Genomic DNA, 22,240 nt, shown 5'->3' on the forward strand with positions numbered 1-22,240 from the left:
CCACACTTCTATATTTGTTTTAGCTGATGATGGTAACTTTGGCCCGAATGAAAAAATTGTTGAAACATTCCCCTGATAACCTCGGTGTAAACAACATGTTAATCTATGCACCGCAAACCTGATAACATATGAACACACACCATGTTAACTTTGACTGGGAAAAAAATTGTTGAATTTTACCACTGTAATTTCTATCTCCATAACATGAAACTTAAGATCTGCAGATCTAATAACTCACACACAAACTCTTGTAATTTTTGTGTAAAAAGTCTGGTAATATACGCACCGCAGTGTTGGGAACTTACGTACAAACACCATGGTAAACTTTGACCGGAGAAAAAAAATGTTAAAAAATACCCCAGTAATTTCTACGTAAATAGCATGGTAATATATGCGTTGCAAACCTAATAAATTGGGTACAAACACCACAATATCTTTTACCTAGGGAAGCCAACTTACAAGCATGCCTTCACCTCCACGCCCCTCATGACCACCTAGCTGGCATCACCACCATCGGCGTGTGACAACAACATTGGCAGGAGCAGGAAGAGACTTCACTTCAAGGTTACATTGCCTAGTATAGGCTCGCGAAATGTTTCATGAAGTGTGTGTCTGGTTCTTCCTGGTGTGGATATATAGTAGTTGTGGTCGAAAATGACATGTAACTTTTGATCAAATAAGATTTTTAAAGCAGCGTAGGCTTGATAATTTGCATATAAACATCATGATACCTTTTTGACTCAGGGTAAACAAATATTGGAAAATATACCTACAATAATTTTTGTGTAATAGCATGGTAATATACGCATTGCAGACTTGATAACTTACGTCCAAAACATCACGACAATTTTTGACCTGAGAAAAAATACCGTTGAAACAATACTCCGGTATTTTTTATGTAAAAAACATGGTTTTTAAGCAACCCATACCTGATAACTTACAAACAAAATCATGTTGATTTTTTGACCCGAGACTTTTTTGTTCGAAACTTGTCCGGTAATTTCTATGTAAATAACATGATGATATAAACTCCAATAACCGATAACTTAGATACAAACATGGTAACTTTTTGACCCAGGAAACTTTTTGTCGAAAAACACATCGTCGTTAGCTTATGTGTAAATAGTATACTAATATACCTCCCACGTAATCGATAATTTACGAACAAAACACCGCGGTAACAATAACCAAGGGATGAAAAAGTTGTTCAAAAATATACTTGCGAGAACTTTTTGTGAAAATAGCATGCTAATATACAAACTGTTCAGCTGATAACTTGCGTATAAACAACATGGTAAATTTGAGGAAGGGGGGAACACGGTAAATTTGAGGAAGGGGGGAACAGTTGTTGAAAAATGTACCCAAGTAATTTTTATGTAAATAGCATGGTCATATAAGAATTCAATACTGATAACTTAAGTACAAACACCGCCGTGACATATTTGACCATGGAGGAAAAAGTTGCTGAAAAATATAGCACGATACTTCCTATGTAAATAGCATGGTAATATAAGAATTCCATACCTGATAACTTAAATACAAACACCGCGGTAACATTTTTGACTAAGGAGGAAAAAGTTGCTGAAAAGTATAGCATGGTAATTTCTATGTAAATTGCATGGTACCATAAGAATTTCATACCTGATAACTTAAGTACAAACACCGCGGTAACATTTTTGACCAAGGAGGAAAAAGTTGCTAAAAATATAGCACGTTAGCTTAAGAACAAACAGCACGGTAACATTTTTTAACAAGGAGAAAAAAGTTCTGGAAAAATATAGCACGGTATTTCTATGTAAATAGCATGGTAATATACGAACCTCATACCCGATAAATTTAGTCCAAACACAGCGGTAACATTTAACCAAGAGGGAAAAAATTGTTAAAATCCATACTCGACAACTACTATGCGAACCTCATGTCAGATAAGTTAAGTACAAACACTATGGTGATTTGCATCTGAAAAAGGAGGGCAGGGGACGCTTGAGTTTGTTAACCATCTGAGCTGGTGTAAAACATCAAGAAAAAAAGTTCCAAATCCCAGACAAGTGAGTTTGAATTTTCAGTTTCATTCGATCTCATTTCAAGAAGGTACAAGTAACGTGTAAGTTGAAAGAAACCAATAAGATGGTGTAGCCTAGGTGGTTGTTGTTGGTAAATTAGTTGCGGTAGGTTGTGGGTTCGATTCCATTCGGGGTGGCCCAGAAAATCGGGAGAAGGGAGAGGTTCGTGCAGGGGGAACGGGATAGCCCAGAAAATCGGGAGAAGAAGGGATGGATTTCGTGCAGCATGAGGGGGTGTGGTGGTTTTAGCAATCTGGCACACAGTTGCCAGTTATCACAGTCCTTTTCTCTATATAAACCCTACCTTTTTTTCCTAATTTCGTTCCACTTAGAGCAACTCCAACGCGCGGAAACGGGCGCGCACTTTGTCCGTTTTTTGTTCGTTTGAGTCGGCCGCCCGCTCGCCGTCCGCCTTATTTTTGGTTTGAGTTGGCAGTGCGCCCAACGCGCGTGACCCGTATTTGCCCGCACGGCCGGCTTGCTGCCGTTTCTCAACTAATATACACACATTTTGCATAGTTTCACAAGCAAACAAATATAGCTTCCGACCACCCCTCTCGAATACGGTTGAAAATATGCCTAGCCATACGGAAATGACGCCGAAATTGATGATGTTTGAAGAGCGGGGGTGTCTCAAAGTAGTCCTTCCAAACAAGGAAATGACCGCTCTCTCGATTGCGATTCAACGCAAGAGTGTGCCCCGGGATCGAGCCCCAGAACAATGGTCGCTGCCTACTAAGGTGGCCATGGACGATCAACACGGCAGCTACCATCTCGTCATCGTCAGATGAGGAATCATCGGAGTCATAGAAATTGTGGAAAAAGAACTCGTCAGCTGAGTCCATTTGTACCTTGGGGGCAAACTGGCGAACAACTTGCGGACGTCGTCGAAGAAGCTGGCCGGCGAAGAGACGCGCGCCTCCCCTGGACCAGGTAGCTGGCCTGGCGGCGTCCGACGAGCGTGGTGGCGTTAGGCGAGCGTGGCGTCGTCAGACGAAGAAGCTGGCCGAGGCAACTTCATGCTCGCGACGATGTCGGGGTGGGGGAGCTGTAGTTGCCCGGCGGCGACGTGCGAGGTGGTGGTGTGCGGCGGAGATGTGTGGGCGTGGACTGTTGGCAGGGGCACCGGAACTCGACGGTGGCGGCAACGGGGTGGGGCGGGAGAGGGCTTGCTGTCGATGAGGGTGAAAGAGAATGACCAATGTGCCACCAACTGGCGGGCCAGGGAAGGAGTAGGTGCGCGTTCGCTTCCTGTCTGCAACGACGCAAATAGGCCCAAATTTAAGAGGCAAACAAAAAAGATACACGTCCATTTGGGTCGGTGCATTAGACCGATTTTTCTATCCGCGGTGACTCAAACGAATAAGCGCAGACGAAATAGGTCGGCACCTTGGAGTTGCCGTACGTCATTTGCACAACGTCGGTGCGTGCAAACTGGACGCTTGGACAAGATCTGTTGGTACTGCTGTGCTCACGTTGGGATGGATGGGATGGGTCTTGGATTGAAGAAACAAGAGAGTAGACAGGCCGGCTTTGTTTGGGAAATATGAGTGAGTGGGAGGACCCAAACAGAAGAGAGAAAATGCAGCAGCAAGACGGAGACCTTGACCTCACCCCCCACTGATTGAGCCCCTTCTCAACCAGCGGCTCCACTCCATCCACGCCCGTGCTGCTGCTTCCCCACCATCTCAAGCCCCTGCCGCTGCAGCCATCTCCCCGTTGAAAGCCTGCTGCTGCTTCATTGCTTCACCTGCCTGCAAAATAAGGTTTGTCTCCCTGTCTCCAGTTCAGTCACCGCCATCTAGTTTTATAATTTGACCGGCTTCAGATATTTATACGTACTTTATTCTCACTGGTTAGTACAGTAGTATATCATTTGACTGGCTTTGGATCTCGGGGGTGGATCTGGATTTCACCGGCTCTGGATCTTGGGGGTGGATCTGGAGTTTATATTTTCTTTGGGAAAAAAGGGATCTGGATCTAGAGGACGACATCTCAAGTTAATTAACTCTGGATTTTCCATCACTTCAGGTGGATCTAAAGCAGGCCTCCAAGAGAAGCACCCACGGCGCTACTCTGCTCTGCTTTCAGCTCAGGTGCAGATTCTTACTGTATTATGCTTTTACTCAGAAATAGGGAGTACGTTTGGAAAAAAAAACCGATGTTATGGTATGGATGGATAGTTGAAACTTCATTCGCTCAGCAGGTTGTTTACATGTTTCAGGCACAGCACAAACATAACTAGAGAGCCAAGATAGAGCCAGAGATGGTTGGAATAATGGTGAGCGCTTCTACCGGGGTGATGAACTCTCTCCTGGGTAAGCTGGCAACCCTGATGGGGAAGGAGTTTGCCAAGTTGAAGAACCTGAGGAAGGAGGTGAAGAACATCAGCAATGAGCTGAGCAGCATGAAGGATGCTCTAGAGTGTCTTGCAGATGTGGATGAGCTGGATATACAGACCGCAAGGTGGAGGGACACGGTCAGGGAGATGTCTTATGATATCGAGGATATTATTGATGACTTCATGTGCAAAATTGGGGAGAAAAGCAAAAAATCTGGGTTTGTCCACGACACCATTCAACGCCTGAAAACTTCAAGGGCCCGCCATCAGATTGCTGGCCAGATCGGGGACATCAAGAAACTTGTGCGTGAAACAAGTGAACGACGTGACAGATACAAGCTCGATGTCCCCACATCTCGCAGTGTGGTAGTTGACCAACGGGTTGTCTCTCTCTCTATGAGAATGCAGCTAAACTTGTTGGCATGGAGGGCCCAACCAATGAGGTAGTCAGTTGGCTGAAAGACGAGGAGAAGAAGCTGAAGGTTGTATCAATTGTTGGTTTTGGAGGTTTGGGTAAAACAACACTCGCAAATGAGGTATACCATAAGCTGAAGGGGGAATTTCATTGTGGTGCATTTGTGCCAGTGTCTCAAAAGCCAAATATTCCAAAACTTCTGCATAGTTTGTTAACCCAACTTGGGTGTGGACAATCTTTTCATGACTTTGAGTTAAATGTTCTTCTCGACCAACTCAGAGAAAATCTAAAAAACAAGAGGTACTTATTCTTACTTTGTATATTGTTGTTGTTCTCATGCGCCCTGGTACTTAGATTTTATTGAAGATTCATAAGTGGTCAATCTTTGTTAATGAATATTAGCATACATTACGGTCTTTATGTACAACTCCATTCTCTATTATAGAAAGTGGAAGTAATGTTTGGCTCTTCCTGTCTTTGGAGTCCGGATTCATAAGGCCATCTATCCCTATTACTTCCTACTTAGTACCTTAACTTTGTTACAAAGCATCAGCCTTATCTAAGTTGAAAGAAGGGACTATTTTCTGAGTTAAAGATTTAGAGGAAATCACTAGATGATTCTCATTCGGCCATGGGATGTTTTGAGTTTTTTATGGGATGGACTTGAGAACAGTTCTATAAAAAAATTATTAAGTAGTTCCAATGTAAACAAGATTTAGTACAAACTGCACTCCCATGTAAGTCAAATTTGATTTAATAGAGTTAAACTAATACCAGCTAACTTATGTAGCTTATTGTGTTCCTATGTAAGTCAAATTTGATTAAGTAGAGTGAACTTTGTAGTATGCCCGTATATGTATTGCCACCAACATATCTAGTGCTACCAAAGAACAAAGGACAATAATATGAAGAACTAGGTATTGAGTCTTGAAGTCTTCTCAAAGTACTAGGTACATGCGTCTTTAAGAAAAATCACTATTAAAGACTGTTGCCACTTGTGTCGTCACAACTATACCTAGTAACCAACGAAGCACAGTTATATATAGTAGATCATCACGGATTTACTAGTGATCACTTATAAGATCGATTTTTTGAAGGATGCATACTGAATCCTCTTCTCTTTGTCAAAGATTTTTCAGATAATCAACAACATAAAAATATTTGGCAGTCTGCTTTTTCTGAAATATGCTTTCACATTATTGCCTATAATTATAGAGAAGTCAATTAAATTAATGATTATGTCATTTCACTCCAGAGTACCGATCCAATAGCTAGTCAGAGGGCACATTCCTCTCAGCCCTATAATATATTACACCAGTTGCAAAGCATGGCCCTCATGAACATTACAAAAAAGATATGATTTACGACCTAAAACATAGAGAAGACGGTCACTAGATGATCCTACAAACATGAAAATGAAGAAAAATAAGTAATTACTGACATGCAGCTCTTTTACTTGTTTCATGAGTTACTTGGGGTAGAGCTTGAAAGCATTTATATATATAAAAAATTTGTGCAGTACTTTCCAGTTTAAACAAGATTTGGCTCTAAATTGCAATTTACTGACCAACACAGGCTAGCTTATTTTTTTCCTGAGACAAGTAATATTTGATTAAATAAAGTAAGTTTGTACTAGATGCGTCTAGCATAGTCTACTGCTCTCCCTTGCTCACATGTTGTGACTGCAAATAGTTAAATGTGAATGAATTGCACTATGCAAAGATTAGTGGACAAATTGCTAACATTGCAGGTAATCATTCATGAAACAGTAGACTAAACTAATACCACAAGGCTGTTGTTTAAAAAAGACAACAAGGCTATGGTTCCAAAGCGTGATGAAGTAAATAATTGGAGAGAAAAGTAAGATAACGCAAAATAGTTTTTATCCCCAAAAAATTGCCTAAATGCCAAGCAAATTCACGAATAGAAACTGGTTCCCATTCATCTGAACACTGCAAAAAATAGTTTAAATACACACGCACTAACTTTCAGCTAGTTTGGCCCAGATTTTTTAATTTCCTTAGGGGAAAAGAACAAGAAAAAAATATATGCCAATTTGACTTTATAGGTATTTGCTTAAACAATTTAACCATGATTTTGTAACTGAAGATCAACTACTTTTATGTATTATTATGATCTTCTATATGATAGTTAATTTTTAATTTGATGCTAATTATTTTTGTCTTCCTTGAACCTTGTGAAATTATTTGATGGTCTTTTGTTATTTTTCTTAGTTTTAAATTGACTATCTTGCAGGTTCTTCATTGTCATCGATGATCTATGGGATGTAGCAGCATGGAGTATTATTAAATGTGCTTTCCCAGAAAAGAATCTTGGTAGTAGATTAGTAGTAACTACAAGAATCAAGACTGTGGCTGAGTCATGTTGTTTCGGTCACCACGAGCACATTCTTGAAATGAAACCTCTTAGTGAAGAAGACGCAAGGAAATTGTTTTTTGATAGAATATTTTGCTCTGGAGAAGCTTGTCCAGGTCAACTCAAAGATGTTTCAGTTGAGATTCTCAAGAAATATGGTGGTTTGCCACTTGCAATCATCAGCATATCCAGCCTATTAGCAAGTGGAGGTTCCGACCAAAAGGAGAGGTGGAAACATGTACTGAATTCTTTGGGGTCAGTGTCGGGCACAAATCTCACCTTGGAAGCAATGAGACAGATCTTGAACCTTAGCTATAAAAATCTTCCTCACCACCTCAAGACATGCTTCTTGTATCTTGGTATGTTTCCAGAGGACTATGAAATACGGAGGTATGACTTGGTAAGTCTATGGATATCCGAAGGTTTTATTAGTAAATCACATGAACAAAGCCTAGAACAGACTGGGATAAGCTATTTCAATGAGCTTGTCAACAGGAGCCTTATTCAACCTGTACAGATTGGCAGGGATGGGTCAGTGTTAACTTGCAAAGTACATGATATGTTGTTGGATCTTATCTTGTACAAGTCCGCAGAGGAGAATTTTATCACTGTAGTAGACAACCCAGAGGCCATTAGAGGACTTCTTCAAAAGCCCCGTCGGATGCTCTTCAACTTGGATGGTGCAACACTGCCAGGGCATGTTAGTATGTCAAAAGTGCGATCGTTTGTAATGTGGATAGGCTCTATGACTATGAGTATACCTTCTCTAGCAGAGTTCAAGTATCTTCGAGTGTTTGTTGCTGACTTCAGTTCTAGTTCTTCTTATGACAACCGGAAAATCGACCTGACAGGATTGTGTAAGTTATATCAGCTGCGGCATATATGGATTCGTGTCTGTAGCTGTAGGAAGTGCCAGCTACCAACCAAAATTAGAGCGCTACAGATGTTAGAAACATTTGATATAGATGGGTCTTATATCCCAATGGATATTTTTCTCCTGCCGCACTTGTTGAATCTGCATGTTCCATTCGTTGAAAGACTCCCGGAGGGCATTGGCAAAATGACAACCCTACAACGTCTGACTAAGTTTGACACACTTCACAATTCACTTGACAGTATGAAGGGCCTAGGAGAGCTCACCAATCTGATCACTCTATCTCTCGTAACCGGTTTCTCTGAAGATGTGGACATGGATGTTCTAAGCTCTTCTTTGGGAAAACTCTGTAACCTCGAGTTTCTGCTCATATTATCACCTAGGATACCTGAGGCACTAACCTTGTCGCCTCCTCCCCCCAACCTTGTGACACTCGACATGAATAGAAGCTCCCACGTCCCTAACTGGATTGGGGAACTCCATAACCTCCAGACCTTGGATCTCGTTGTTGAGAAGCTGGACAGGGATGGTGTTGGTATTCTTGCGGGGTTACCAGCCCTCATCGACCTGAATTTAACGTTTGATAGTGCCCTGGAAGAAACGATTGCCATTGATGGGACAACATTCGTAATTCTAAAGCGGTTTGAAGTCAGCTCAAATAGCATGCCACACCTGACCTTCCAAGCTGGGGCAATGCCTAAGCTCCAGACCCTCTCTCTGTGGTTGAACGGCATGGGGTGGAAGCAGAACGAGAAGGCCGCACTTACAGGTATCGAGCACTTGGTAGCACTTGATAGAATCACTGTACGGATCACCACTGGTACTGAACCTGAACAAAAAAGCGTAGAGTCAGCCATCAGGAGCGCTATCAACATGCATCGCAGCCATGCTCAAATTACAGTCGATATCAAATGTTACTGATTTATGATAATCCTTGGTATGATTTACAGCCAACAACAGCAGATGGTATGTTCAATGTCCAGCTGGTCTGTCTCTTATATGTTTCCTGATAACTACTGGGTAATGCCGTACCTTTTATTTACTACTTTCCCGTACCTTCTTTTTTGGGTTATAGAAAAGACCTTTGTAGATCTATGCAGATCCAAAAACTAGAGATCTTTGATTTAAATCGAAAATTCTGAGCTCTAACCGACATTTCTCTCAACATTTGAGCTCTTATGATTTCCCTTATGAATGATGATTAAACAAGTTTTTGCAAATGTCTAGGTGGAGTGTTCCAATAAGATTTGAGGTGCGTGTATATAGCTTCAAGTAAAGTATCTTAATATTATATGTTGGCGCTGTTTGATTAGTTGGAGAAACGAGTCATTTCGTGAGGTCAACCATTCTCATAGAAACTGATTTTCAGGGAAGGAAGTGGAAGCCGATACTTTTCAGGGAAGGAAGTGGAAGCGCAAGAAGATGAGATGCGTGGAGGAAAATTGAGGTGTCGCCAACCTTTATGCTGCATTGTAGCGGATGGCAAATGGATTACTGCATTTTATTCCCGCCCAGAATATGGAGCCATCACTTTGCTTTGTGTTATCTTGTCGAACTGTCTCTTATTTGTCTCCCAAGATGATGCATCACGTACCATTTCCTTAGGTTTCTCCTGTAATAATAAGGCTTGATGGTGGGCAGGAGTTAGCACTAGTTCCTCGCTCCTTGCTTGACTAGCCAGGGATCATATTTTCTTGTTATTGTTGTATGTGTGCGTTTGCTTATTGCATCAAACTGAGTGTATTCAACTGAACACTTATTCCTTGTACTGTTTGTATTTCTGGAAAGGACAGTTGATATGTCGCACTCCCTCCGTTCGGAATTACTTGTCGCAGAAATGGATGTATCTAGACGTATTTTAGTTCTAGATACATCCATTTTCACGACAAGTAATTCCGGACGGAGGGAGTATTTCATTGCATTGATTCATATGCAAGTTTGTGCTGGATCTCTGAATGTTCAATCTACGGAAAGCATAATAAATCATTTTGAACAGGTTTCCTTTGGACATGGGTGTTGTGTAGACAGAGTTTCATAGCAGGGAGCACTAACAGTGCATGCAGGGGAAAGTTTCTGAAACTGTTGTGCAACCAACCTGAATAATGGATGCAGTGGCTGATTGTATGATGACGTGAATGGATGGCTGCTGTGCTGCCTGCCGGTACGATGACCTTCGCCGGAGCTTCTCAGGGTCAGTATGGGTCATCCATCTTCGTTGCCGGTTGATGAGCAGCAAAATGCATCGAACCATGGGAATGGATGCGGTGTTGGGAAGGTCCATCGTGGCGACGGCGACGAAGATGGACCTTCCCGGCATCGCCGCCGCCGCGCGCTCAGCCGTCAGCTGTTCAAGCTCCGGGGCACCGTCTCCCCAGTAGACCTTTCTCCGCTCGATGAAGTTTCTTGCAGGCCAGATCCATTTTCTGTGGATTTCCTCTCTCAATTTGTATTTTTTTTCTTGGTTTGTGTCTCTGCTTGGTGTGGTGGTGGCGACGGCGAGCCACTAGTCTAGGAGTCGGGTCAGGTTGGCCATAGATGAGAGGTGAAAGGCGTACTAGGTTTCAAAAGTAAGATTTTACTTGTTTCATGAGTTGCTTGGGTTGAGCATGAAAGCATTTATATATGAAAAGTTTGTGCAGTACTTTCCAGTATAAACAATATTTGGCTCTAAATTGCATTTACTGACAAACACAAGCTAACAAATGCGGCTTATTTATTTCCTAAAACAAGTAATATTTGATTAAACAGAGTAAGTTTGTACTACATGCATCTAGCAAAGTCTACTGCTCTCGGACGCAGCTGTCCTGATCCCGAGCTCACATGAGTTCGGGTGAACAGTAAAACAAAAATAAACTGATTTTTTTTCATGTGAAACTTTACAAATGGTTTCATAGCTTGCAAAATTTTGTCAGATGTTATTTGTGGAAAATGTGGCAAAAAACAAAATTGATACTCCAAAACTTTATTTTCAAATGCATTTTGGAGCTTCAATCTTGTTTTTTCGCCACATTTTACCTGAATGTCATCTGGTGATGAAATTTTGCAAGCTATGAAAACATGCCAAAGTTTTACACACACAAAATTCAGATTTTTTTTGAATTTTTTCTATTTTACTGTTCACTCGAGCTCATGTGAGCTCGGGAGCAGAACATCACTTTCGACTGCTCTCAACATATATAGAGGACACCAGGGGCTCCTAGGGTACAAAGATTCTAGTCGGCTACGTACGAGGAGGTAGGTTCCTCCACGAACCCAGCGTCTCATCGTTTACGCCAAATCTTCTGGATTTCCCTTGTATACGTCATGGACTGCCCGATGCAGCCCAGAATGGAACCAATAAAGGGTCCTTATCCCAGCCCACCAGGACGGGAGTCGACATGGTGAGAGGCCCCTTAACCGGAACACCGTCAAGCATCCACCGAAAAGGGAGGAGGAGGGCGTCGGGCCAGCAGAGCGGAGCGGGCCAAGCGCGTGGAGCTGAGCGCGGTGCGCAACAGGCTAGCGTCGGCATCCCGCGTCGGGCGACAGGGGATGGAGCAGAGCAGAGCTACCGCCTGTGTTGACCCGCAACCGCCGCATCACGATGCAGACGACCAACTCTTAGTTGCTCGCATCCACCGTGCAGACGAAGGCGTCCCAGTCGTCCTCGGTGCTGGATCTGGTGACACCGTCGGTACTCGACATTGGGATGGAGAGGGAAGGGATATCGATGGAGCGCAAAGTAGAGAGTGAGCTAGGGTTTGGTCCGGGTGGGGACTTTAGTTTTTTTCTTTTAGAAGAGGGTGGGGATTTTAGTGGGTACGAAGTGGGATCCGTGTGAGCCACGTTGGGGCCGGGCTGACATGGTGGACGTCTGGGCCGCCTCATATCCATTCCATATATGGGCTAGGTATGAGGAATGCTGAACAGTCTGGGTGTATAGGGGCCGTTTGACGAGTCCAATTGAGTCCAGGAAAAGTGACTGGTCACTGACCAGGCCATCTGCCCGGCCAGATAGGTTGTCAGTTGTAGATGCTTTAAGATCTGAACATGGGAAAACAAAAAAAAACAAAAATCCAAGGGCTTGCTTGAAGAGATTAGCAACGACAGGCTTAGCTCGAAAATATGAGAAAATGGAAGGTGCGAAACAGAAGAGAGAGAATGCAGCAAGATGAGGATACCTGACTGAGGCTGAGGCTGGCATCTCTTGTTCCTTCTTCGCGTTGATTTTCCTCGCTCCTTCTCAACCAGCGGCTCCGCTCCATCCATCCATCCATCCACGCTGCTGCTGCTACTTCCCTCCACCATCTGAACCCCCCTCCCCCCACAACCTGCACCTACGTCGGCTGTTCTTCTATCTCTCCATCGGAAAACTGCCGCTGCTCCATTGCTTCAGCAGGTCTATCTCCATGTCCCCAGTCCAGTTGCCGTCTTCTAATTTTATACTTTTCTTGTCTTCAGATGTTTGCATTTTATTCTGACGGTTAGTTAAGTCGTAGTATATCACCCGCAAAAAGAAAAAAAGTTAAGTCGTAGTATATGATTTTAGATCTCAGGCTGGATCTAGTTTTTTGTTTCTTTCGAAAAGAGGGTAAACCCCCGGCCGGGTGGATCTGGGTGGTCAATGCCGTACGACATATTACATCGCCAGTCTCTTGGTGTCCCAGCAGTGTCGCCGCCCATAAATTTCATGTGCCATCTTAGCCATTTTGCAGCCCCCCTGTTGCATCAGCGTTCGTAGTTCGCCTTTCTGAAGTTTTGCCCAAGTGTTTAAGATGTGACAGAGGAAAAAAAGCTACTGTACATTGGTAGGATCTGAACTCTGAAGGTCTAATCCCTTGGAAGTAGTACCAATTATTTCGTCTCATCCATAGAATCCAATCATAACGAACACTCCATCTTTACCAGTATAAGAAGGAAACAGGTTATCATATAAATCAGACCTGCAAGAAGGCTTGGTGCTAATCCCTTGCCGGAATTCAGATTCCGACCACCGACCAACAAAACAGTTTGATCATCAAGTGAAATCTACTTGTAACGAAAATCCAGCCGCTTCGTAATCAAAGAATGATTCAAGGACCTGACAGCCCCGAGCTGGGCGTCTCCCTGAAGCACTAAGTCTTCTGTAGTATTTCTGTTCCTGCAAGCTGGGCGTGTGGTTGGGTTTATATTTTGCTGTTCCTGTAAGTGGCTAGACTGAGATGCCCTATCCAAGTATCCAACCATCCAAAATACAAGGTCCTCCCCGTTAACGCTCTGAAATGGTCAGAAATAAAACCTGTTCTTATATATGGATGGACTATTAAAGTCTCTGCCCCATTTGCTTCTTGGCCTTTTTGCTAGAAATTTCCTTCATTCAGCAGGCTGTTACAAAATTTTCAGGTACATCACATGTATAACGAGAGAGCAAAGATAAATACTTGTCCAACCAGAGATGACTGGAATAATGGTGAGCGCTTCAACCGGGGTGATGAACTCTCTCCTGGGTAAGCTGGCCACCCTGATGGGGGAGGAGTTCGCCAAGCTAAAGAACCTGAGGAAGGAGGTGAAGCACATCAGCGATGAGCTGAGCAGCATGAAGGATGCTCTAGAGAGCCTTGCAGATGTGGATATGCTGGATAAACAGACCGCTAGCTGGAGAGACGCGGTCAGGGAGATGTCGTATGACATCGAGGATATTATCGATGACTTCATGTGCAAAATTGGGGAGAAAAGCAAAAAAACTGGTTTTATCCACGACACCATTCAACGCCTCAAAACTTCAAGGGCCCGCCATCAGATTGCTGGCCAGATCGGGGACATCAAGAAACTTGTGCGTGAAACAAGTGAGCGGCGTGAAAGATATAAGATTGATGTCCCAAAATCGGGCAATGTGGTAGTTGACCAACGCGTTGTGGCACTCTATGAAGAATCATCTAAACTTGTTGGTATGGATGGCCCAACCAATAGGCTTGTCAATTGGCTAAAAGATGAGGAGAAGAAGTTGAAGATTGTATCAGTTATTGGTTTTGGAGGTTCGGGAAAAACAACACTTGCCAATCAGGTATACCATAAGCTGGAGGGGGAATTTCAGTGTGGTGCATTTTTGGCGGTGTCTCAAAAGCCAAATATGCCAAAACTTCTGCATAGTTTATTAGCCCAACTTGGGTGTGGACAATATTATCATGACTGTGAGCTAAATGTTCTTCTCGACCAAGTCAGAGAAAATCTAAAAAATAAGAGGTACTTATTCTTAGTTTGTATATTGGTGTAGTTTAGATGTGCCTCTGATACTTGGATACTTAGATTTCCTTAAATGATTTAATATTATGTTCTTCTATACGAGAATCAATGTTAATTTGATAACAAATATTTTTCGTCTACCTTCAACCTGTTGAAATATTTGATATTTTGTGTTAATTTACTTACCGCTGTACTGATATTCTTGCAGGTACTTGGTTATTATCGATGATCTATGGGATGTATCAGCATGGAATATTATTAAATGTGCTTTCCCAGAAAATAATCTTGGTAGTAGATTAATAGTAACTACAAGAATCAAGACTGTGGCTGGGGCATGTTGTTTTGGTTACCATGAGCACATTCTTGAAATGAAACCTCTTAGTGAAGAAGACTCAAGGAAATTGTTTTTTGGTAGGATATTTTGCTCTGAAGAAGCTTGTCCAGGTCAACTCAGAGATGTTTCAGTTGAGATTCTCAAGAAGTGTGGTGGTTTGCCACTTGCAATCATTTGCATATCCAGCCTATTGGCAAGTGAACGTTCCTACCAAAAGGAGAGGTGGAAACACGTACTGAATTCATTGGGGTCTGTGTCAGGCACAAATCTCACCTTGGAAGCCATGAGACAGATCTTGAACCTTAGCTACAAAAATCTTCCTCACCACCTCAAGACATGCTTCTTGTATCTTGGTATGTTTCTGGAGGACTCTGAAATATATAGGCATGAGTTGGTAAGCCTATGGGTTTCTGAAGGCTTTGTTAGTAAAGCACATGGACAAAATCAAAAACAGATTGCGATAAGTTATTTTAATGAGCTTGTCAACATGAGTCTTATTCAACCTGCACAGGTTGACATGCATGGGTCAGTGTTAACTTGCAAAGTACATGATATGTTGTTGGATCTTATCCTGTACAAGTCCGCGGAAGAGAATTTTATCACTGTAGTAGACAACCTAGAGGCCATTACAGGACAGCTTCAAAAGCCCCGTCGGATGCTCTTCAACTTGGATGGTGCGACATTGCCAAGGGACGTTAATATGTCACAAGTGCGATCATTTGCAAACTGGAGAGGCTCCACGAATATACCTTCATTGGCAGAATTCAAGTATCTTCGAGTTTTTATAGCTGACTTCAGTTCTAGTTCTGTTGATGACAACCGGAAAATCGACCTGACAGGATTGTGTAAGTTATATCAGCTGCGACATATACAGATTGAAGGCTGTGATAACTGCCAGCTACCAACGCAGATTAGAGGGCTGCAAAAGTTGGAAACATTTGATATAGATGGGTCCTGTATCCCAATGGATATTTTTCACCTGCCGTGTTTGTTGTCTCTGCATATTTTTCACCTGCCGTGTTTGTTGCCTGAGGGCATCGGTAAAATGAAATATCTACAGCGTCTGAGATGGTTTGACACGCTGCACACCTCAATCGACAGTATCAAGGGCCTAGGAGAGCTCACCAATCTGAGACTTCTGTACCTCAGAACCGGTTTTTCTGAAGATGTGGACATGGATGTTCTAAACTCTTCTTTGGCGAAACTTTGTAACCTCGAGTCCCTGAACGTATTTTCACCTGATTCTTGGATACCTGAGGCACTAACCTTGTCGCCTCCTCCCCCCAACCTCATGGGACTCTCCATGATGCGAATATCCCGGGTCCCAAACTGGATTGAGGAACTCCATAATCTCCAGAGCTTGCATATCACTGTTGATAAGCTAAACAACGATGATGTTGGTATTCTTGCAGGGTTACCCGCTCTCATGGACCTGGAATTAACGTTCAGTAGAGCCCTGGAAGAAACAATTGTCATATATGGGACAGCATTCGCAATCCTGAAGCGGTTTGTTGTCTACTGGACTATCATGCCACAACTGACCTTCGAAGCCGGAGCAATGCCTAAGCTCCAGAGCCTCTCTCTACCTTTGAACGCCAGGGGGTGGAAGAAGGACGAGAGCGCCACACCTACAGGCATCGAGCACTTGTTAGCACTTGAAAGAATCTCTGTGGGGATTGGGAGTGATACAGAATCTGAACAGCGAAGTGCAGAGTCTGCCATTAGGAGCGCTATCAACATGCATCCTGGCCATGCTCACATTAAAATCGACATCCAATGTTACTAACAAACAGTGCGGTTTTTTTCAGCAGCTGGTATGTTCGAATTTCCACCTCCAATCTCCTGACTCCAGTCTGTCTCTTAGTCTCCCAACTTCCAGTTTGGGCTGTAGCTCGCCATAATACTGCACCTTTCTTTTTGTTGTAGCAAGACTTCCGTAGATTTATGCAGATTAAAAAACTGGAGATGCTTCATTTAAATCGAAAATTCGGAGCTGTACCATCGTTTCTTTCAACATTTGTGTGGTTATGATTTCCCTTATGGACGGGCGTCAAAGCAACTCTTTGCAAATGTCTAGGTCGAATGTCCACAGTAAAATTTGAGGTGCATATAGCTTGAAGTAAATTAGCCCTATATGTTAGCACTGTTTGATTAACTTGGCAACACACGAGCAATTTAGAGAGTTCAACCATTCTCATAGACACACTGATTTTCAGGGAAGTCAATGATTATTTTCTATGGAGCAACAAGATGAGGTACGCCACGGAAGATTGAGGTGTCTCCAACATTTATGTCGTATCCTTCCTGAAGGCACCGCCTTGGAGTCCACGGTTCGTTATATGCGGCTTCATCTCTTCGTGGTAGTGTGCTAGGGGTGGTGTTGCTGCGCTCAGCGCTTTTGTATCCTGCCTTGGGTGTGTGTGGTGTTGGCGTGCGTTTGTATTGGATGATGTGGATCTTTGCTTTATATATAAAGTGGGGCGAAAGCCTTTTTCGGCTATTGTAGTGGATGGAGATGGATAACTGCATTTTCTCCCTGTTGGGAATATCGAGCTATCACTTTGCTTTGTTCTGCTAGATATCTCGACGAACTATTTCTCCTTTGTCTCCAAGATTATGCACGATTATGCTCTGCTTGGGTTCTTGGTTCTTGTTGTGTGTGTACGTTTGCTTCTTGCATCAAACGTATTCAACTGAACATTTATTCCTTGTACTGTTTGCATTTCTTAAAAGGACAGTTTATATGTTGTATTTCGTGGCAGTGATTCTTATGCAATATCGTGTTGGATCACTGATTGTTCTATCTACGGAAGGCATACAAAATAATTTCAACAGTTTCTTTTGGACATGGACATGGATGCTGTGTAGACACTAGACAGAGCACGCATGTTTCCTACAGGGAGCAGTAGCAGAGCATGCAGGGGAAAGTTTCTGAATATGTTCTGTGGACAGACTCAACCAACCTGAATAATGGATGCAGTAGCGGATTGTATGATGACTTGCTGAGGTGAATGGACGGCTGCCGCCTGCCGGTCTCGGTGCCAGGAACCGAATCGACGAAGAAACCGGCTCCACGCTCAGCCTGCGATGACCTTCGCCGGAGCTTCTCAGGGTCGGTATGAGCCATCTGCCATCATCTCCGTTGCCGGTTGATGAGTAGCAAAATGCATCGAACCATAGGAATGGAGACGCTGTTGGGACGGTCCATCATGGCCGAAGATGGACCTTCCTGGCATCGCCGCGCCGCCGTCACGGACTCCACGCGCTCGGCTGTCGGCTGTTCAACCTCCGGCGCACCTCCGCCCCAATAGTCATTTCTCCGTTAGATGGAGTTTCTTGCAGCCAGACCCACAGACGGATGATTACAGATCCTACGGATTCTAATTAGCTGGCATCTTTTGGTGGGAGATTATGGATTTATGGTGCAGAAGAGGGTCAATCCCTGTGAAATTCAAGAGGGGAGCTTAATTAGTGAGCTCAGTAGGATGCCCGTACGTGTCCAGAATTACCGTTTTCCTCTCCGTGGATGGAGCATGCATTTTCAGAGGCCGACGCGTCGGCAGGATAGGAGTGTTATTTTCACGGCATACATGTTCTTGTTTAACTGTAATGATACTCTGGTGGCCGAGATTGAGATTCACGCTTTGATGCAAGGTATGGCATTGACCAAACAACACTGAAGGTCATTGTGCAGTCTGATTCCTCCAACACAGAAGGCATCATCATTGTGCAGTCTGATTCCTCGGCAGCATTGGCTTGGTGATAATCTGGATCGCTGTGCGTATGGTCATCTAGTTGCTGAGATAAGGTTCTTGATGATTGATAGGAAGTTTATTTCCTGGAAAATTTCCCATGAACAAAATAGGGTAGCAGATCGTTTGGCTATTATAGTCCATCTGAATGTACTTCTGTTGTATGGCTACAACGTGGTTCTCTGTGTATTGAGGCACTACAACCACTAGACTGTAACCCTATCATTATGGAATGTAACTCTTATTTACCACGCAAAAAAAGGAATAATCGTTTTCCTTACCATGCGCGTCTACTGTGGTGGTGACAGGCGGCGCGCGAGCAAGTGGAGGAGTGGGTGACGATGACATGTACCTAGGGTAGGGTAATAGGCCTGACCTGGACACCCTTCCCAAGGACACTGCCCTAGAGTCAAATGCATTCAAAGAATAGAGGCATCTACCAACTGAAATCACCTTAGAGTGCAACCCACTCGACCAACAATTCCACTCGGATAACCCAATTCCATTCGACCAGGATATAATCATTCGACCATACCAGAAACCACTCGGAGTACAGAAGATCTAAAGTCACTCAGGATGGCAACGGTCAGTCATTCACTCTGTAGTCTTAATGATCATTTATATGTCTTTATTATAGGCGTTACCAGTAACGTCTCACCTTAATGTACATTGAACCCCTTGTAACGTGGGCTGGCTGGGATCCTGGCGCACTCTATATAAGCCACCCCCTCCACTGGCACAAGGGTTCGCACCCCTGTAACTTCACGCATAATCCAATCGACCAAGCCTCCGGGCACCGACGTAGGGCTTTTACTTCCTCCACGAAGGGCCTGAACTCGTAAACCTTGCGTGCACAACCTCATCGTAGCTAGGATCTTGCCTCCTCCTACGTACCCCCTGTTCTACTGTCGGACTTAGTACCACGACAGTTGGCGCCCACCGTGGGGCTGGTGTCTTAGCGACTTCGGTGAGGTTGCAATTTTTCTGATCTCCATCATCATGGTTTCTGGTGGCGGTTTGGCTGAAGGCCACGAGATCCGTCTTGGCGCGCTCACTTTCATCACCGACGACTCCGCCTGGCTCCAGGAGGCCCCCCTCGACATCGAGATGCTCACCGTCCGCGAGGAGACGCACTTTCGTGCATGCCTCCGCGGCGTCCTTTTGCGGCAGCCGTCGACTCGGTATCGGTCGGCTCCCGCAGCGTCTTCGCTCCCCACTGCTCGTCATCGCAAGCGATCAGGTCCATCGCGGCTTCAGCGGTGGGTAAAGGATGCGGTGGCTCGTCAGTCGGCCACCCCTCAAGTCGCGGAATCGAGCCCGACGAGTCTCTCTACGGGCTATTCGACTGGCTCCATCGAGACCCTGTCCGAGTGCGACAGCAGTGACCCTGCAGCAGAAGTCCTCATGGTCGACATGCCGCGCAGCCCGCCTAGTTTCTGTCGCAGCGACGGTGGTGAAGGCGGCGGCGATCCGTCACGTGTTCACGAGGAATACCATCCTGAAGCCCTCACTACGCAGCAGAGGGATGAGCTGCATCGTCGTAATGTGGAGGCGCTCCACACTCCCATCATCGGAGAAACCTCCGAGGCTCGGGCCTTGTAGGCTGTGCGTCTGGCCACTTTGGCTGAGCGCACACGTCTGGAGAACCTTCAACATTCACTCGACGAACGCGCCCGTCGACTTTCCCCGAATCTAGTCGGCGGCAGTTGTTTCCGCCTGAACCTCAGGTATATCGCACTCTGATCCAGGATCTTACAGCTGCAGCCCGTAGAGTCGATTCAGCCGTCCCAAGCAGAGGCTGGAAGAGGTTTGATGAAGATCCAGGCGCTGCTCTGAGCAGCCGGTGAGCAGAACACAACAGTTTCCCAAACGCACAACAGGATCCATAGCCGGTCCGTGGTGGCAGACACAGTGCAGTCGGTGAAGGAAATATGCCCTAGAGGCAATAATAAAGTTATTATTTATTTCCTCATATCATGATAAATGTTTATTATTCATGCTAGAATTGTATTAACCGGAAACATAATACATGTGTGAATACATAGAAAAACATAGTGTCACTAGTATGCCTCTACTTGACTAGCTCGTTAATCGAAGATGGTTGAGTTTCCTAGCCATGGACATGTGTTGTCATTTGATTAACGGGATCCCATCATTAGGAGAATGATGTGATTGACTTGACCCATTCCGTTAGCTTAGCACTTGATAGTTTAGTATGTTGCTATTGCTTTCTTCATGACTTATACATGTTCCTATTACTATGAGATTATGCAACTCCCATTTACCGGAGGAACACTTTGTGTGCTACCAAACGTCACAACGTAACTGGGTGATTATAAAGGTGCTCTACAGGTGTCACCGAAGGTACTTGTTGAGTTGGCGTATTTCGAGATTAGGATTTGTCACTCCGATTGTCGGAGAGGTATCTCTGGGCCCTCTCGGTAATGCACATCACTATAAGCCTTGCAAGTAATGTGACTAATGAGTTAGTTGCGGGATGATGCATTACATAACGAGTAAAGAGACTTGCCAGTAACAAGATTGAACTAGGTATTGAGATACCGACGAACGAATCTCGGGCAAGTAACATACCGATGACAAAGGGAACAACGTATGTTGTTATGCGGTTTGACCGATAAAGATCTTCGTAGAATATGTGGGAGCCAATATGAGCATCCAGGTTCCGCTATTGGTTATTGACCGGAGACGTGTCTCGGTCATGTCTACATAGTTCTAAACCCATAGGGTCCGCACGCTTAAAGTTTGGTGACGATCGGTATTATGAGTTTTTGTGTTTTGATGTACCGAAGGTAGTTTAGAGTCCCGGATATGATCACGGACATGACGAGGAGTCTCGAAATGGCCGAGACGTAAAGATCGATATATTGGATGACTATGTTCGAACACCGGAAGTGTTTCGGGAGGTTTCAGACATTTACCGGAGTACCGGAAGGTTACCGGAACCCCCCGGGAGTATATTGGGCCTAATGGGCCTTAGTGGGAGAAGAGGAGGGGCGGCCAGGGCAGCCGCGCGCCCCCTCCCCCTCTAGTCCGAATTGGACAAGGAGGGGGGGGGGCGGTGCCCCCCTTTTTCCTTCTCCTCCTCTCTCCCTTCCTTCCCTTCTCCTACTCCAACAAGGAAAGGAGGAGTCCTACTCCCGGTGGGAGTAGGACTCCCCCCTTGGCGCGCCCTCCTTGGCCGGCCGCCTCTCCCCCCTTTCTCCTTTATATACGGGGGCAGGGGGGCACCTCTAGACACACAAGTTGATCTGTTGATCTCTCCCAGCCGTGTGCGGTGCCCCCCTCCACCATATTCCACCTCGGTCATATCGTAGCGGTGCTTAGGCGAAGCCCTGCGTCGGTAGCAACATCATCACCGTCATCACGCCATCGTGCTGAAGGAACACTCCCATGAAGCTCTGCTGGATCGGAGTTCGCGGGACGTCATCGAGCTGAACGTGTGCTGAACTCGGAGGTGCCGTACGTTCGGTACTTGGATCGGTCGGATCGTGAAGACGTACGACTACAACATCAGCGTTGTGCTAACGCTTCCGCTTTCGGTCTACGAGGGTACGTGGACACACTCTCCCCTCTCGTTGCTATGCATCACCATGATCTTGCGTGTGCGTAGGATTTTTTTTGAAATTACTACGTTCACCAACAGTGGTATCCGAGCCAGGTTTATGCGTAGATGTTATTGTTGGAAATATGCCCTAGAGGCAATAATAAATGGTTATTATTATATTTCTTTGTTCATGGTAATTGTCTATTGTTCATGCTATAATTGTATTGTCCGGAAATCGTAATACATGTGTGAATACATAGACCACAACGTGTCCCTAGTAAGCCTCTAGTTGACTAGCTCGTTGATCAACAGATAGTCA

The 22,240-nt window shown here is 44.6% G+C and overlaps 1 protein-coding gene and 1 pseudogene across 2 annotated transcripts; both read left to right on the plus strand.

Annotated features, from left to right (window-relative positions):
* The first annotated feature begins 3,609 nt into the window (after nt 1-3,609).
* On the plus strand, nt 3,610-9,837 carry LOC123080853 (disease resistance protein RGA5-like; annotated as a pseudogene). The gene is made up of 4 exons (XR_006438556.1): nt 3,610-3,829; nt 4,095-4,159; nt 4,288-5,119; nt 7,076-9,837. The product of XR_006438556.1 is annotated as a disease resistance protein RGA5-like (transcript).
* Nucleotides 9,838-12,218: 2,381 nt separating this feature from the next.
* LOC123080854 (disease resistance protein RGA5) lies at nt 12,219-17,160 on the plus strand. The gene is made up of 4 exons (XM_044503801.1): nt 12,219-12,447; nt 13,431-14,270; nt 14,479-16,418; nt 16,821-17,160. The coding sequence occupies exons 2-3, from the start codon at nt 13,483-13,485 to the stop codon at nt 16,388-16,390; spliced, it is 2,700 nt and encodes an 899-aa protein (XP_044359736.1). The 5' UTR covers nt 12,219-12,447; nt 13,431-13,482; the 3' UTR covers nt 16,391-16,418; nt 16,821-17,160.
* Nucleotides 17,161-22,240: the final 5,080 nt, after the last annotated feature.

Source organism: Triticum aestivum, chromosome 3D, assembly GCF_018294505.1.
Source record: "Triticum aestivum cultivar Chinese Spring chromosome 3D, IWGSC CS RefSeq v2.1, whole genome shotgun sequence".
NCBI lineage: Eukaryota > Viridiplantae > Streptophyta > Magnoliopsida > Poales > Poaceae > Triticum > Triticum aestivum.

Excerpts from the sequence above, each read along its gene's own strand:
- LOC123080854 (XM_044503801.1), top strand. The coding sequence starts at position 13,483 with ATGACTGGAATAATGGTGAGCGCTTCAACCGGGGTGATGAACTCTCTC. Across the intron at positions 14,271-14,478 it reads GAAAATCTAAAAAATAAGAG|GTACTTGGTTATTATCGATG; the intron begins GTACTTATTCTT and ends ATATTCTTGCAG.